The following is an 18,749-nucleotide window of genomic DNA, read 5'->3' as shown; positions in this document are numbered from 1 at the left end:
GTCAACCTTTTAAAAAACAACAACAACAACAACAACAACAACAACAACAACAACAACAACAACAACAACACAACAGCCCTTCATCCTGTGCCTTTAACAGCAGTGTGATCTGTAGATGTTACTGGGTGATAGTGCTTATCTCGGTACTAAGAAAAGCTTCACCTGCTGTTTTCTGTAGATCAGGGCAGTTTTGACAACTGTTAGGGCCCAGGACACACTGCATATACAGTTGTCAAAACTATTATAAGCGCTTTAAAGCAGTAGTGTAGTTCCAGCCCAGGATGATGTTAAAGGCATAAGAGTATGCTAGGCTTGGGTTTGGGGGTCAGTTGGCAATCCTATCTTCTGTCCAGCTTCAATTTGTCTTTTGCCCATTGCCATGGAATAATTAGTCTGGTTTATAAAGTTTAAATTGGAGCAAGGAGAACAAAATAAAAAGGGAATACACAAATGTGTGATGGGAGTGGAGGAGAGTTTTGCTAAATGTGAATATTCTGGATTAATTTTCAGGTGGGATGGGAGAGTGTCCTGAAAAAGTAAGCAGCTTTGGTGTTAGTCATAAAAATTAGCTGTTTTAACAATATGTTTAATCTCCAATACCCTCATTCCAAAAACAAATGTTCCTAGGGCTTCCTTCCTTGCCCTCCTGCAATATTATCTTAATGCTGATGAAGGGTTCTGCCATTCATATCATCTGTCATGACCAATGAAGCAAGGGTCCAAAAGCTTGAGTTCTTGAAGGTGTCTTATGTAGCTATGTGGACAGTGCTAAGAATCCTTTTAGGCTACAATCATATACACACATACCTGAGAGTAAGTCCTTTTGAACTCAGTGGGCTTACTGCTGCATAGATATGTATAGGACTGCACCATTGTATTAAAAAAAAAATTGTTGCCTTAAGGAAATGTCTCTAGAAGGAGGAATGAAAGTTTTAGGGCCTTTTCAAATGAATTTTTTTGGGGAGGGGACACTCAATAAATACACTGTTCTTACACATTTGTTTGGAGGGATTCAAATGTCTTCTCAGTTGCACTTTTATTGCAGGGATATCCCATTTTCTAGCACATAATCAGCATTATTTTGTTGCAGGGAAAATAAGTCCCCTCCTTTCCCCCTGCTAGCACATCCATTGTAGTTGAGTCACATGGAATATGGTTGTATGAGTGTCAGAGGTGTCCATTGGGGTGAAGATAGGTGTAGCTTTTGTTAGAGCAATGGGGCCAGTTTGAATGTGTCCTCACCACTTTCAGTACAAATATACCATCTACACTTCAGGATTATGCTCTGACAAAAAACAACAACCCACCCATAATGCCCAGTTCTGCAAGTTTGCAGTGAAAGCCACCTGTAGTTGGCACCAACTGGCTAATGACCATTACATCATCAAGACACATGCAGCCCCAATCCCCAGAGCAGTTTGCAACTTTTCAAATATTTCCATTTTTAAGGTAAAGGCTGAATATATGAAGGAAACATCTATGTGGTGTTTACTTATAGAAGTGGACAGTCCACCTGAACCATGGGAAATGGGGCAGGGCAAATGGCTAATTAGCCAGCATTTGTCTTGATTGAATGTATGTCTGTTGTGCCAATTGCAAGGCTAAGAGGATGAAGAACTTGCAGTGACTTATTCTAGCCCTTGGATAGTGCTTGTGACGTCACTAGCACCAAGCACAGGGTGACCATATGAAAAGGAGGGCAGGGCTCCTGTATCTTTAAGAGTTGCATACAAAAGGGAATTTCAGCAGGTGTTGTTTGTATATATGGAGAACCTGGTGAAATACCCTCTTCATCACAATAGTTAAAGGTGCAGGAGCTATACTATAGTGCCCAGATTTAAAAGGGCAGGGCACCTGCAGCTTTAACTGTTGTGATGGAAGTTTCACTAGGTTCCCCATATATACAAATGACACCTGCTGAAATTTCCTTTTCAATACAACTGTTAAAGATACAGGAGCCCTGTTCTCCTTTTCATATGGTCTCCCTAACCAAGCAACATTAACTCCCCCTACCCACATTGTAGAGCAGTTTTGTAAACTTTTAAAATGATTTATTTTAAAATGATTCATTTAAGTTTTCAGTAGTCCAGTGCTCTCTTACTGGAATGCTCATTTGGCCCCTTTAGAACAAAAGTGAGAAACAACAGCAAAGTGATCTCTTCTTCCTCCCTGAAACAGCAGCGGGCTGCTGCTTTGCCTTTTAAGTTATTTTCCCTTCCAGCCTGGAAAATGCCTCCTCTCTAAAAAGCAGCAGCAGCTAATCAAGCTGTATCCCGTCCTCTCCTTATGCCACTGTCCTTTTATTGCAGGAAGGCAGGAGTATACTATTGGTACTGGATTTATGCTAACATAAGGATGTGCTAGCAGAAAGTGCTGTGTGTGTGGCCTGAAAGGGCCCAGAGAACTTGCCCCCTGCGGCAATGAAAACTCAGTACTTGCGTGATTTACAATGGAAGTTCTGCTATTTTGGTTGAGGACTGAGTTTACCTCTTTTTGGGTGGTATTGGTGAATTACTATGGTGCTTGCAGGAGGTATGCAATAGAAGAGAGATCACACAGAAATAGCTGATCTTGACTCAGTTTGGATTACATGTGTGGCTTTGCCCTGTGGAGTTTGCTTCATGCTGCAAACATGATTCTCCTTAAGTGCAGTTCTGTGTGAAATCCATGCAAGGGGAATGGATGATGGAGGTGAATGTTGATATATGTAGCAGCTGGCTTGAGATTTGCCCCTAGGTATAATGCTAACTACCTCATAAGGTGGAAGCCCTGGAGTCTTAAAAGCCACTGTTGTGTACAAATAGACTCTCAGGTCTCCCTATATAAAAACACTGTTGTTAAAGGAAAACAAATCCATTTAACGCTGCTGTAGCCCTGACCTACAAAGGGGGGAGGGATGAAAATCTGTACAGCCCCAGAATCTCAGCTCTGACACTAGTTCCAGTATGGTAGCCTTGGGCAGGTTTGCTTTGCCTCTTCACTAACAGTACCTACCTCTAAGGATTTGTGAAAGTTAACTGTTTTGATGTGTGTTGAGGAGAAAAAGCACTTATTTATGTCTTGTTTTCATAGCCAAGGGTAAAAAGAATGTTGCTATCTAAATAGTTCCAATGTGCAGCAAATAGTCAGGCATATCTCTTTGTTCCTTTCCCTCTTGTGGTCTCAGGATGGCAAATATCAAACAAGATATGCTAAGGAATTGATTCCTTATATGGCAGACTGGACTTATCTCCAAATATAATCAATGCTGGCAGCATTCTTTGTAAAGATCTAAGAACTGCTCTTCAGGACATAACCACTACTAGTATTACTATTGCTATTAAATGAATGGCAGGGACAGGGGTACCCAAATCTAGACCTGGAGGGCTTGAGCAGGAAGCTGGAGTCTAAAGTGCATCAAGCCAAAGCTCTTGCTGTTCACCAGAGGCAGAAGGCCAGGCTCCTAGTCGTTACACAAAGTCTGGCCAGTCAAGAATCTCTATACTACCTATGAATTGCAGGGGATGATGTATGCATCCCTTACTCTCCTGCTATGCCTGAAGAGAACTCTGAGGCCTTAGTATATACTCCTTCATAGCTCAAGGTCTCCACTTTGGACTCTGAGGCTCTTGGTTCAAGTTCCATAGTCCCAGGCCATTAATGATTTATGTATCTCCAACAATACGCCCAGTGCTGAACAGAACCATGTTTCCCAAGTGGTGAAGGAGTTGTATTGGATTTTACCTAGTAAGAACTCCTTTCCCTCATCCTCAGCTCACATTTCTAGACCTGGTTCCCTCTGGTTCTCTTGTGCCAAACCTGTCCTGCTGGTATACAAGGCAAACAGTCAGCTTCTTTTTTGAAAGCATTCAGCAACAAAAAAGTAATGAATCATTGGGAGCCAAAAAATGTGGGCCTTCTTAACGGTTCTGAACCTCTGTCTCAAGAGTGTAGTTTTGGTCATGTAATGTCACCTGTCTGCCTCAAACACAGCCCACCCACTCAGCCCAAATCTCAAAAGAATTGGGGTGAGTGGGAAAAATATCTAAAAATGCCTACCTCACAAGGGAAAAGTTGTGAAGTGTAGTAAATGTCTGTAAAGTGCTTTGGAACCCTTAGGCTTGTAGAAAGACAAAGTATTGTAATTAAATAGCTTCGCTCTGTTTGACATGCTACCGTTTGAGAAGAATCTCTCCCTACCATTAACACCACAGCAGGGGAGGGTTCAGGCATGGAACAGGAATTCCAGTCTAATGCAGAACACTTTTACGTTTTAAAAAATGTTTTGGAGACGAATGCTTTGTATTCCCCCCTCGCCCCCCCCCCAAATTCAGAACCATGCCCTCCTCCTTTTCCTCCAAAGATCCAGAAGTCTTGAAACAAAACAAAAACAGAGCATCGTGATTGCTGTCTAACCTTTCGGTTAAGTTAATTGTAGGTACTGACCTCCTGGTTATTTAAGTGTTTACTATCTATTTGCTGTAAAGTTTGTATATTTTGTAAAACTTTTCTCCTTCCTCAAAGAAAAAAAAGTAGATGTCTAAAATCGTTGTACATCGGATTCTTTTATACTCCATTGTTTGGCACAAAAGTGTGTTTTTTATTTAGAATAATAAAATGAAAAACCTCAAAAGAGCTTGGTGCAGTGTTATTTTTTCCGTGTGTGTGTGTTCTTCACACATCGAGGTAAACCAATGGATGTGTTGGATTGCAACTCCCATTCCCAGTCAGCATGGGCACTCGCTGGTAATGATGGGAGTGCAATCCAGCACATCCTGAGGGCACTAGGTGGGGGAAGGCTGTGGTAGACTCTTATTAGGGTGCATTATTTCAGACCATAATGTATGGGAAGGGAAGAAACAGCCTTCATACCAAGCACTGAGGAAGAGGGCAGCTGTGAGGGTATCCCAGGCTACGTCTTCTGCAGAGCCCAGTGTGAATTGACAGACAAGATCCGTCCCCTGAATCGTTAGTGTATGCCAAAGGAAGGTGTGTGCGTGCTGTAGCTTTGCCTGACTTTGTTCTGGGCTTTGGAAAAGACCGTCGCTTTCTCTCTCACTACTCCTGCAAAAGCCCAGCACAGCAAGAGAGACTGCCCCTGGCCTGAGTTTTCTGTTTGTGTCTGAAGATTTAGGGAAAAGCAGCCGTGTTGGTGACAGCTGCAAATAGCAGCTGGCTATTAAGCCAAGGCAAAATTGACGGACTTGAAGTTATATTTAATTCACCATAAGGGGCACTATGGGTTTTTCTCCTTCAGGAACCAATGAGTCATTTCTAATGAAGAATGTTTTTGGCTTAATTTGCCTTGCCTGGCTATCAGTTGAACACCTATGATGACTTCCTGAACAACCTCTGGCCTCTTGTTCGCAAATTAAATGTTCACAGATAAAATATTGCTAATGTCACTTTCCCATCTTTTAAACTTCCTTCCCTTAATTCTTTCCAAGATGTTTTTTTTTTAATTCAAAGATTTAAATATATGAGTCCTTGAGCTCGGGATAAGTCTCCTGTCCCCCACTTCCCTTTTAGTGATTTATTAGCTTCATGTCAGTTTTAGTAATCTGTCCTTTACATTTTGTTTACATTTGGCCTGGATCTGTGTCCTATCAGAATTCTTGTTTTTCACATAGGTCAAAGTATTGAGGAAGAGCTGAAAACATTTTGCTCAGCACTTCCTCATGTCCCACCTTAACCTCTAGGGAAATGCTCCTTACTGTAACCAACGAATCCTCAGAACCCATGATGAGGGATCTCAAAATCACATGGTCCTATTTGTGCCATTTTTCTACGGAGCTTCTATAATCATTATTTTGGCATATGACAGTCACAAAAACAAACTTTTTTTGTATGTGTGTGCATGTGTTGGCTCCCAGTCCATAGTTAGACAGTTGTGTACATCTATCATATGTGAGGGTTCCGGTTTTGACATGCCACTGCAAATACGCTTTTCAAGCTTTTGAAGTTATGCAAAACTTGAAGCCTTCATTCTCGCAATAGGGCCCTTCGAATCCACAACTTCCATTTGTTCAGCTGCAGATTTATTAGGTACCACTAGGCTGGAGCCCTGGTCAACGGGGTTAGCAGGGGTTTCAGCTTGATTCAGGGATAAGAACTGCAAGACCCCACCCCACTTTTCAGTTCAGAAACAGAGTCATTTCTTTTTCTAGCAGAGAGATCCATGGAGTTTACTCCAGGCTGTTTGGCGAAGAGTGGGCAACTCTCCACGTCCCTCAAGGGATGCATTCCCTTGGAAGAAATTTGTCAGGGGCTCCATACCAACAGTGGGGATGGGGCAGAGTTATCCCATACACTCTGTTAAGATCATCATCCCCACCCTGCACAGGTTCTCTTGTGCTTCTCCCTGAAGAGAGAAAGAGAGGAAGAAACTGATGTACTTAAAAGAGAGGAGGAGCTGTAGTTCAATGGTAGAGCATCTGCTTTGCATGCAGAAGGTCCCAGATTCAATCCCTGCCATCTCAAAGTAGGGCTGGAAAAACTGCCTGAAACCCTGGAGAGTCACTGCCTCTCAGTGTCAGCAATACTGGGCTAGATGGACTTGTTATAAAGCAGCTTCCTATGTTCCTAGAGAAAGAGCATGGAGTGGTGAGGATCTTAAGATCTCTCTCTCTTTCTCTTTCTCATGCACACTCAACCCACTTCCTGTCATGCACCTTCCATACCACATCTATTCACACACACTCAGTGCTCCTACAACACTCTCTCACACATACTCAGACAGGAATACTTTTGAAAGCAGAGATCCATCCACATCCATGTGTTCAAAATAATCCTTCCTTCCTGTCCAGGTGGAGAGAGCCCCCACCCCACCCATTAATCAGGGAAGGCTTTTGAAAACATGAGTCTGGCTGGCTCCGCAATTCCAAAACACTCTTCTTTTATTTATTTTATTTATTTAATTACATTTATATACCGCCCCACAGCCGAAGCTCTCTGGGCGGTTTACAACTATTAAAAATAGTAAACATTAAAAGTATACAAAAATTTAAAAATCATAAAAACAGTTTAAAAACTGCTAGGAACTCTTTTCCTCCTCAAGCGATGAGAGGGCCACCCTCTCCCCCACCTGGGAAAGGTAACCATTTGATACAGGACCCGAGATGCCAGGAGAGGCTGTGGGCTAAGTGAAGCTGGTGAGTTGTCCAGCTCTGTTCTAGAAGCTAAAATGTGGGATGATGTCGTGAAAGAAAGCATGGTACACAGAGAGAAAATCAGATCTGACATGTGCTGGCCTGACTCTTCCACTTTTTCATCAAGCCACCCTTTTAACAGGTGCAGCAGGAGAGTTGACATCACTAGGGTGACCATATGAAAAGAAGGACAGGGCTCCTGTATCCTTAACAGTTGCATTGAAAAGGGAATTTCACCAGGTGTCATTTGTGGAACCTGGTGAAATTTCCTCTTCATCACACCAGTTAAAGCTGCAGGTGCCCTGCCCTCTTTTAAGTCTGGTCACTCTAGTATAGCTCTTGCAGCTTTAACTGTGGTGCTGGAGAGGGAATTTCACCAGGTTCTCCATATATACAAATGGCACCTGCTGAAATTCCCTTTTCAATACAACTGTTAAAGATACAGGAGCCCTGTCCTCCTTTTCATATGGTCACCCTAGACATCGCCCAAAATGGGAGGAATGAACCACTTCACTGTGCAGACCCTTTTAGATGGGCCAAGGGAACTGTCTAAGGATCCCTTGAGTGGAGGTGGTAAGTGGCGGTCATAATTGCTTCTCCCTTTACTGTCCCTGATATGAGGAATGGAACAGTGTACTTACACTAAATCAATTACTATCGTTTGTGAGCTAAAGTGCTAGCTTTTGGCGTACATGCAATTTTAACCCTGGTTGAGAAAGTCAAGTGGAATTTTACATAATCCAATCCAGTTATTCCCTCATACTGACTAATACAATTTAAAACAACAGCAACTATTTTTCCTCTATGCCCATCATTTAATTCATTGTGAAATCTAGCCTTCCTCCCCTGTCTAGTCCAGCTAATGCAAATCCTCTGAATACAGACCATGCTGCTTCTATTATGTTGTATACACACAACCAATGCTCAGTAATACATATTTAGAAGTAAGACTATCTGAAGCATTCAAAATCTAGGTAGCACAAGGAAATTGTATTTGTTAGGGGTATTCCCCTGATGGGTAAAGGATTAGATGGCCTGGACCTCAGGACAGAAGGAAACCAGGAGGCTAAGAGACATGTTTTTAGCTGTAGCAAGATGCCAAGGATAAAAGACAGCCATGAGCCAAACCAGGACATGTACCCACAAATCATAGACTAGTAGAGTTGGAAGGAGCCTATAAGGCCACCGAGTCCAACCCCCTGCTCAACACAGGAATCCACCTTAAAGCATCCCTGACAGATGGCTGTCTAGAGGCATTCAAGAGGCAGCTGTACAACCATCTCTCAGGGATGCTTTAAGGTGGATTCCTGCATTGAGCAGGGGGTTGGACTCAGTGGCCTTATAGGCCCCTTCCAACTCTACTAGTCTATGATTCTATGAGATGCAAAATGTCAGAGTGGTTTCCATCACTGCCTGAGGGCACAGCCATATAGCAGTGATCTTTGTTTTGACACATCACAGGCCAGCCTCTCACTGGGTACAGTTAACTGGTTTGGAAGAAAAGGCAAACTTGCTAGAACTGAGTTATTGGTATCTTAATCCCCCAGCCACAAGAAGAAACCAGTAGAGCGCTCACCAAAGGTGTGGGTAGTAGCCAGGGGTGTACACATTGACTATATTTGGACAACACCCTAAGCCACGGTGGGTAAGCATTTTGAGGTAACCATTATGGCTTAGCGTGTTGTGTGAACCGTTCCTAACCATGGTGGCTACATAATCACAGTTTAAATATGTTCACTAACCATTTGCTGCAAAAGGCTTAGTGGCCTATTAATGGCTTTGTGTGTTGTCTGAACAAGCCCATTGTGTTAAATCTGTTTTTCATGGATTATCAGGCATCTGTCATTACCTCATCCACTCAATCATATTTTTTAAAACCAGAATTTCCTTTTACTTGAACTAATCCACATTAGTGTTAAGGCGGACTAGTGCATTTGTGCAAGTGTGCATTGACAAGAGTGTGAATTAATGTAAAAAAAACCTCAATGAAAAACCAGTCTGCAGAATCCACATGACTCTGAAAAAGCCGGTTTGTCACATGACCCACAGGTCGGATTCATAGAAATCTGAACTCATTTGACTTCATTGTGGATTTCTCCAACATCCCTAGTAGAAGCTCATTCCACCCTCCCTGGCTGCTTCAGTTGTATGTCATTCTGCCTACCTACACCTGGACTGTTTAACAGGTGGGACAGCCTTATCTTTTCAGAATGCAATTTCCATTCCAAACTTTGCACAAATAAGAGAAGATTTTCACAGAAATATATAATCTTCATTATTGCATGGCAGCAGAAAACAGACCATTTGTTAGCACAGTTATTCAGGAGGGTGGTTGAGGGTTGGAGAGAGGTGGGTGATGATTAATAGAAAACCTATCTCTCGATTTGTTAAACTCATTAGGTTTGAAACAGCAGCATATAATCTCCCTCACATTTCACGCTGTGTGGCCCTCGTCTCCCTAGATTCCAAGAAGTGCTGGTGGCAGGGAGAAAAAAGAGCCTCTTAATGAAGAACCTGCCCTGGTGAGAGAAAATTCTGGATATGCTCTTGTAGTGGAATGGTGGCAATGAACCAGAGGAAGTCTGGCAAGAGCTGTTTAGTTTGGGGCAATGTTGTCTTTTGTGATGACGACAGAGTGCTGGGTGCCAGAGGAGGAGGCGTCTCCGCCCTTCTGATCCATTTGGTCTTTGGGGATATACCTGACCACAACTGAGATGAGCTTCCCTCGGAAGTTCTTGCTCAGGAAGTTGTACAAGATAGGGTTGACCACGCAATGGACGAGGGTGAAACAGTCTATGATATCATAGAAGAAGTAGAGGAAGTCAATCAAGTAGCAGTGGAGGAAGATGTGGGTACCTTCGAATGTGAGCAAAAGCAGAACCACGTGGAAGGGAAGCCAGCTGACCAAGAAGACGATGATGTAGGCGTAGATGAGGCGGCAGTGCTTCCTACCTTCAGGCTTGTTGCAGCGCTTGATGTGTTGGGCAGTCAGGATGTTGAAGACAGCCATGATGGAGAAGGGGATGAGGAAGCCAAAGAAGGCAGTGAGAAAAGCGACCGCCTGGGTCCAGTGATCGTAGGTCTCAAAGGGGGCCATGAAGAAACAGAAGGGCTCGGGAAGTTCAGTTACCTCCATGTGTGCCACCTCTGGTAGAGGAATGATGGCAGCCAAGGCCCATATGCAGCAGCAAGCGATGCGCCGCACGAGGTGCTGATGTCGGTGCCAGAAGAGGGAAGAGGTCGTCAGTGACACATAGCGGTCGACACTGAGGCAGGTGAGAAAGAAGACGCTGCTGTACATGTTGGCAAAATAAAAGTAGTGGGTGAAACGACACAGGAAACTTCCCCAGACCCAGGTATAATCAAGCATGACTTCCAGCATCCAGATTGGTAAGGAGAGGATCACCCCTAAGTCCGCAACAGCCATGTTGAAGATGTAGAGGTTGACCAGGTTCTTGTGGCTTCGGGTCTGCCAGTTGACCCAGATGACCAAGAGGTTTTCAACCAGTCCCACCACAAAGATGATTAGGTAGAGGACAAAGAGGGAGACCCGCTTAGCATTCTCATCCAGCCCCACATGACAATGCTGGAAGGTGTAATTGAACAGGTCGAAGAGTTCTGTCAGGTTGTGGTACTCCTTGGGCTCTTCCATGTTGGATGGGGAAGTGAACTGCAAGAAGAAGGAAAGGGGAGTTGAATGCTGGTAGATCTAGCCTGGGTTTCCCCCCAATGAACCAAAATAAGGATGAAGAATGATCAGCGTTGGACAATGTGACTTGCATTTCTCATTAGCAGAGTCATAATTCCTCCATGTCTATGGCACTGATGTTTTTATACTTTCGTTCAGAATCCTTAGGGGTTGGGTTTTACATCAACGTTACTCCACAAGAGCTTGAATTTTTGATTTTGGATTTTAGATGATGTTGTACCATGATGGTGATTCCTATTTAGGTAAGTATACTATCGATTAAAATATTCTGGGCAGCCTGCACTCCACCCATGCACCTAGGCAATCGGCATCCCAGCCCCAGGTGCCACATTTCAGCTTAACGTAAGCATGGAGAATGGAGCATGCATGAGCAGGTTGTTCATAAAGGAACACAGTATCTGAGGCAGAACTGCTATTGAGAGGGAGGGAGAAAAATAGGAGGGAATGGAAAGCAAGCAGGAAGAGGCAGAGGTTTGGCTAGAGAGACCATATGAAAAGGAGGACTGGGCTCCTGTATCTTTAACAGTTGTAGTGGAAGGGGAATTTCTGCAGGTGTCATTTGTATGCAGGCAGCACCTGGTGAAATTCCCTCATCATCAAAACAGTTAAAGCTGCAGTAGCCCTGCCCTCTTATGTGTCTGGTCAAGAGGGCAGGGCTCCTGCAGCTTTAACTGTTGTGATGAAGGTGGAATTTCACCAGGTTCCCCATATATACAAATGACACCTGCTGACTTTCCCTTTTCTATTCAACCATTAAAGATACAGGAGCCCGGTCCTCCTTTCCATATGGTCACCCTACTTTAACTGAAGTGTAGGAAGCTGAGGAGGCTACAGTCTGCTGGAGAGGTGATCATACAATGAAAACAGGATACTTGTGGTCACTCCTGGGCCACCTCCTAAGTAAAGTAATCCCAAGAAACCCAAACCCAACCATGAGAAATTCTCTGAAATTTCTTCACTATTGAATCTCTTTTTGAAAGCAATTTCTCTTCTATCAAACTGACTGAGAAGGGTAAAAAAAATGTGGGAGAAATTTTGGGCACAGCACTAAGTGGAAGAACATTGATTAGTGGGAGAGAGTGTATGCGCCCCGCATACATAATGTATCAGGCTCCATCCTGGCCCTCTCCAGTGAAAGGATCTCTCAGGTGGTAGAATTAGTGACACTGACTATTTTTAGAACAGTCATGATGTTAAATATAGGGCTTTCTCCTCCCCCCCTCCTTTGTCAGAGTTGCTGTCCCTTCAAAAGTTGCAAAACAGGCAGAAAATCAACAGACACGGATGCTTTTATCATGACATGTCCATGCTGTGAATGGTGTGTGTGGAGCCTGGTGTGGAAGTGGAAGATTCTTTGCAGGATAGCATAGAATCATAGAATCATACAATCATAGACTTGTAAGGTGCCTATAAGGCCATTGAGTCCAACTCCCTTTTCAATTTAGGAATCCACCTCAAAGCATACCCAACAGATGGCTGTCCAGCTGCTTCTTGAATGCCTCTAGTGTGGGAGAGCCCACAACCTCCTTCGGTAACTGGTTCCATTGTTGTACTGCTCTAACAGTCAGGAAGTTTTCCCCGATGTCCAGCCAGAATCTGGCTTCCTCTAACTTGAGCCCGTTATTCCGTGTCCTGCACTCTGGGAGAATCGAGAAGAGATCCTGGCCCTCCTCTGTGTGACAGCCTTTCAAGTATTTGAATTGCTGCATTGTTTGGAGAGGAGGCAACTGGCTGAGCCATAAGGCAATGAGTTACTTTGCTGTCGGAAGTAGACTACTGTAGTCCAAGATTTTGTTTGCTGCAAGCTGCCTGCACGCTGCTTCCCCTGGTGGAACTCAACAGCCAAAGCCACTGAGCAGAGACTTCTCCGTGCTTGCATGCAACGTAAAAGAATATTATTCAGAAGCAAGCTCCATTCTTTTTAGTGGGACTTACTCTCTGACTGCAAGTATGCTGAGAATTGCAGCCTCCATTTAGTAGGCACCAAAAGGAATCTTCTGCCATCTGACAACTCCAGTCAAATCCAGAACAGAACAACTGGCAAGGAGCAAAGAGGTTCAAGGGCAGGCTGAATAGTTTCACAATGACCTTTATTTCTTTAAGCACATATACCTTCCCTCTCTTGACTTCAAGGTACCTTACTATATAACGCTATGGTTTTAAGCTTCCATATTTTATATTTTATGCTGTGCCTTATGGTTTTAATTTTTGTGAACCGCCCAGAGAGCTTTGGTTGTTGGGAGTTATAGAAATAAAATAAGTAAATTAAAACATCACATTAAAAACAAAGTAAATTAGTTAAAGGCCCTCAGTTTATATATAGAATTTATACAGCCATCTCACGTACCAAGCAATTTTAGCTTTCTAAAATAGTCATGCATCCAAGCACTGAACTACTCTGATGTCTGCTTAGCTATGTTAAGGAAAAACTTTGTATATTCTTTTACTGAGGAGTCCCTAAATGTCTGCTGTGGAACCCATAGAATTCAGAACCATGTTCTAGGTGTACACACACACAGAGGCCTGGTTCAGACAACACGCTAAACCACGCTGCTTAACCACAAAATGGTTAGGATGACCATATGGAAAGGAGGATGGCGCTCCTGTATCTTTAACAGTTGTATTGAAAAGGTAATTTCAGCAGGTGTCATTGGTATGCAAGCAGTACCTGGTGAAATCCCCTCTTCATCACTACAGTTAAAGCTGCAGGAGCCCTGCCCTCCTTTGTATCTGGTCACTCTAGCATAGAAATACAAGAGAGGGCAGGTCTGCTGAAGCTTTAACTGTTGTGGTGAAGACAGAATTTCACCAGGTGCTACATGCACACCAATGACACCTGCTGAAATTCCTTTTTTTATTCAACTGTTAAAGATACAGGAACCCTGTACTCCTTTTCATATGGTCACCTTATTTCTACCAAAAAAGACAGAGAGAGAGAGAGAGAGAGAGAGAGAGAGAGAGAGAGAGAGAGAGAGAGAGAAGAAATGGCACTCAAGTTGGCTAACCATCATAAAGGCATTTTTAAAAAATATATTAATACAGAATGCTTGAACATTGAGCTACAGCATTAACATCCACACATGCAGGTCTGGAAAAGCTCAAAGTTACTTTTAGTGCGTGGTCTGAAGACTTTTCATTCCTTCTTCCCAAGATCCTTTAACCAGAGATGCTAATAATGACAAAATCTTGGATCTTATTTGTATTTTGCTACTGAGCTATGGTCCTCCTAATGTTTTCCCACACTGGGGCTGTGGTTTTTTGGGGGGGAAGATCTCAAGGTCAGGCACTGACAGGAGAGCAGTGATTACGTTGGTCCAAGCAACAGACTAATCATACCTTAAAGTGACCCAGATAGCAGCTTTTTATTAGTCCTAATGTGTGGTGGGTAGTTGGGCAGCAGGCTTCTGGGTTCCACATAACTCTTCCTTCAAGAAGGAATAAGAACCCTGAAGTAGGATCTAGCTTGGTGATTTCCTTCTACTTAAGTAACAGCATTTTCTCCTGAGTTAGTACATCACAAAAGCTTGCTTATCCTATCAACACAATTTGTCATATAAAAGGTATTATCAGGTTGTTTTTAAGTGGACAGTGTTTTTAACTTGCTTCCCAATTCCTTTAAGTGTTTTTAACTTGCTTCCCATTTCCTAGACATATGATTTTGGCTTACTGTTGCCTCCAGTTAAAAAGGTTTGTAGGTGTTTTTTTTTTAAAGCAATGCAAAACCCTGACAAATCTGTTTAATAGACAAAATTGAGATGAGTGTACAATGCTATGTGAAGCAACACCTTTCTCAAACTGGCTCCAAATTTAAAAAAAAAAAAAAAGCAAGCCAGCAAGCAAACAAAAAACACTGTTGCCTGTCTACAACCGTAGAGAAGTGGAAGAGAGGATCCATAACTTGGCAACCTCTTGCACTGAAAAAACTGGCCGAGGGAGAAATCTCACGCTTTCTTCAGGGCATTTGGAGGAAGGAAGAGAAAGTGCTGTTTCTTAAGTAGAAGGAAATCTGACATCCGTATCTCTAGAGGTGTCTCTCTCTGGGATACAAGCTTGACTGCTAGTGAAAAAACACACACATCTTTCTAGAGAAAAGATGGAAAGCATGAAGCTGATGCATTGCTTACCTTATTGGAAACCCAAGAGGATTGTGGATGTGTTGTGTTGAAGGGTTGCTGGTCCTCAGACCCTCCAACCTGGTAGCTCCGCTGGGTCTATGGTGTGGTGTAGTCTTTCCAGGAATGTGTGTTTGCTGCTGGCTGGCTTGCGGGAGCTTTTCTTCCCTCCTATCTCCCCCTGCACAGGAAATGAGCATCACAGCCTGAAAACATGGCCTTGGCGCAAAAGGAGCCGGATTCTAACATGGGTCCTATCCTGGGGATTTTGCCTGAGTTGGGTTCAGCTGGCCTGGCCCCAGGGACAGATATATATTAAAGAGGCCCAACAAAACCTTTTGAAGGACAACAGAGGATGCAGGTTTTCCTGAGGTGGATTTCCTTCCACTGCAGTGCTGTTTGGAGACCAGCCTCCCTGCTTAAAAGCAGACAGTTAGCCCACAGAGTGAACCAAAGAGCTGGATCAAAGAGCTGCCTGCCTGCTTGAGCATCACTGGTGATACACCCAGGGGGCACTGCTGGGCATTTCCACCCAGTTGGCAAGGCTAGTCTCTTAGACTCTAGGGCCAGGCGTTGCAAATTGCTTCCCTTCTCTTTGCTTCATTTCTAACTCTCTCTGTAAAAAGGGGCATCAGTAACAATCCCTCAAATTTTTGAAGTATTTAGGTTGCAGGCTATGTGGTTTCTCGCCATGTCTCCACAGCAACAGCTGATTCTGATGTTACAGGTTTACATACATACATTTTATTATGCGGTCACAGACCCAATAGAAACAATACCCACAATCATTAATTTAAAACCATAAAATCACAGTCATCTGTTCATTATACGAACAGGCTAAAAGAGTTATTTAAAACATACACATATTTAAAATATATAGGCATAGTTAGAACACCTGGTACAAAAGATAAGCAACAGCAGCGTGGGATAGAAGTTACGATTAAGATGAGATCAATTTGCGATTCCTTTGTATGGCGAGGAGGAACTTAGCCACTAACTCTGTTGTTAACTTGTTTGTACCTGCCAGAAAATATTCCAAATACTGTTTGGGTGTCCTTCCAGGGCATTTTCTCATAAGAGGGCCAAGAAATCTATTTCTCTCCTCCCTGTGGAAGCTACATTGGAAAAAAAACATGGTCTAGCGTTTCAACTGCTTTGTCACCACAGGGACACAAGCGGTCCTCATATGGGATGCCCTGATAACGCCCTTCCAAGATTGCAGAAATAAGGCAGTTAAATCTAGCCCTTGTAAGAGCATGTCGGTACTTGGGGATGGTCAAATAGTCCAGATATCTAGCATAACTGGGAAATTCAAAAAATTAGACCAGAGTGTATTGGAGAGCAGGATCTACGTGCCTTTGTCATAGCATATTGAAAATCTATATCTTTAATCCGTTGTTCTACTATGGATTTTGCCACAGAGTAATCTTGTGTATGTAGAAAATTCATTGATAGACCTAATATGCGCAATCTGACAGTAAAACCTTTAAACCATGAACTGGTAAAAGGTGTTACAGGTTTGTGTTCTCCTGTCCCCCCTTGGTAGAGAAAGAATGTAGATAGAAACTGGGTGAGAGAGGCAGAACAGTATGGGAAGATAGCATGATAGTGCCAGAGTGGAGGGGATGGCATGTTACCTGGACCTTTCCACTGTCATTTCTACTAGGGGTGTGCACGGACCCCCCGATCCGCTGCTCTTCCAGATCCACAATTTGCAGATTGGGCTGCTTCGCTCCGCCTATAGTCTGCTCCGCTCCGCTTTCCCCCCCATAGGCTTGCATTGAAATCCAAAAAAGTCTACAACTTTTTTTCTGTTAAAGTTAGAAACCTCAAGTTTGGCACCATGACACCTCATGGACGTATCCATACGCATGCCAAGACTCAAGCCAATCCAAGCCTCCCCTGATTTTTTGGGAATTTATGATCATGACCGGGAGTTGACTCTGCCCCTCAGCAGTTCAAAAAGGTAAATCTCCCGCTTTTTTTACCCGATTTTAAAAAAAATTCTAGCAAGCGAACCGCACCACACAGAGAGCTGAGTAGGCTCAAAATGACCCCCAGCCACGACTCTCTAAGCACAAGAAGTTTCAGAAAGATCGCTTTAAAAACAACACAGTTATCCCCTATTCTTTTCTGCAATGCAATCTTATGGGCGAAATTTTTCAAAATGGTGATCGGAGTGCTCCGCGGAAAGAGAAGCGCTCCGCCTATGGGCGCTTCTCTTCGCCTTGCTTCTAAGGGTCCGCGGTTCGCTTCTACTCCACCTCTGGGCAAGGCGGAGCAGGCCAATTCGCTTCTGATTCTCCGATTCTAATCGGAGTGGAGCACATCCCTAATTTCTACATTCTTCCTTCTTTGGAATTATGTATTTATTTATTAAGACATTTATATCCCACCCTATATCACAAGGATCTCAGGGCAGCGTACAGATAAAATCATATAAAACGATATAAAACTATTTTTTTATTTATTTATTACATTTCTATACCGCCCAATAGCCGGAGCTCTTTGGGCAGTTCACAAAAATTAAAAACATTCAAAGTATAAAACAACAGTATAAAACCATAATATAAAATACAATATAAAAGCTCAACCAGATAAAAACAGCAGCAATGCAAAATTACAAATTTAAGACACCAAGTTAAAATTTATTTATAAACTTAAAATGCTGGGAGAATAAAATTGCACATAAATAAAATATACACAGCTGAAAACAAATTAAACCAGTAAGAAGCTAAAACCAGTACAGAAGTTAAAAACAGTAAAACCAATTAAAACAATGAAAACTATGTACAGGCTTGGTGAATTTAGCCATCAAAGGCTTTGTTAAAAAGCCATGTCTTAACTTGGTGCCGGAATGAAACCAGTGCCAGCGCCAGTTGGGCCTCCAAGGGGAGGGCATTCCACAATCAGGGTGCCACAACAGAGAAGGCCCTCTCCCATGTCCCACCATAGCATATGCCTTGCGTTGCTGGGATGCAGAGGAGGGCTCTTCCAACAGATCTCAACTCTCAGGCAGGCATATATAGGGAGAGGCACTCCCTCAAGTATCAAGATCCAAAGCCATTTAGGGCTTTTAACATCATTACCAACACCTTGAATTCTGACCAGAAGCATAGTGGGATCCAGTGCAATTCCTTTAAGACCGATGTTATAGAGTCTCTGTAAGATGTAGCTAGCTGTAAGTCTAGCTGCTGCATTTTCCACTAGCTGCAACTTCTGAGTGTGGAATGGAGCTATGGGCTGACAGCTTCAGATGTGAAGGGGCAGAAAACAAAACTCCAAACCTGGGGAAAACCCTAAAAAAATGGGACCTCCATTTTTTCCTAGGGATCTTTTTTCCATTTGGAAAAAAGATGGGGTTTCCCATGATTTTTCTGTTTTTTACACCACCCCCCAACTCCTGATTATTTTCTCCACATCTATTCACATCTCTTGTGGCCGCCATAACTTTGCTCCTGTAACATAAGAACAGTTCCCAGTTCACCCCCATTGAGGATGATGGGAAAGGTCAGAAAAGGTTGAGGGTCACATCCAGGCACATGGGATCTTGTCTTAGCTATTTGCCTGATCATGTTTTTATCACTCAAGGACAGTTGCTGATGCGTAAGACACCACTAATGCCAGCAGCGGAAAGCACGTTCCCTGCCGCAAAGGATCTTGCAGAGTGCAGTAGAAGACACATTCGGTTTATTTATTTTTCTTTAAATGACTGTTCTATAAAAAGCTTTGCTGCTGAGAGAGCAACCCTGGTCCCCACAGACAGAGTGTGACAAGCCTACGAAGTGTGTGGATCAGTTC

General features: G+C 43.2%; 1 protein-coding gene across 1 annotated transcript; it reads right to left on the bottom strand.

The window, feature by feature from the left end:
• Positions 1 to 9,193: 9,193 nt before the first annotated feature.
• Positions 9,194 to 15,057, bottom strand: GPR182 (G protein-coupled receptor 182). The gene is made up of 2 exons (XM_063119748.1): positions 14,961 to 15,057; positions 9,194 to 10,797 (listed from the first exon to the last, which is right to left on the bottom strand). The coding sequence occupies exon 2, from the start codon at positions 10,777 to 10,779 to the stop codon at positions 9,724 to 9,726; it is 1,056 nt and encodes a 351-aa protein (XP_062975818.1). The 5' UTR covers positions 10,780 to 10,797; positions 14,961 to 15,057; the 3' UTR covers positions 9,194 to 9,723.
• Between the last annotated feature and the right edge of the window lie 3,692 nt (positions 15,058 to 18,749).

Source organism: Elgaria multicarinata, chromosome 3 (genome assembly GCF_023053635.1).
Source record: "Elgaria multicarinata webbii isolate HBS135686 ecotype San Diego chromosome 3, rElgMul1.1.pri, whole genome shotgun sequence".
NCBI lineage: Eukaryota > Metazoa > Chordata > Lepidosauria > Squamata > Anguidae > Elgaria > Elgaria multicarinata.
The sequence above is the reverse complement of the archived record's forward strand: the minus strand, read 5'-3'. Positions and strand labels throughout refer to the sequence as shown.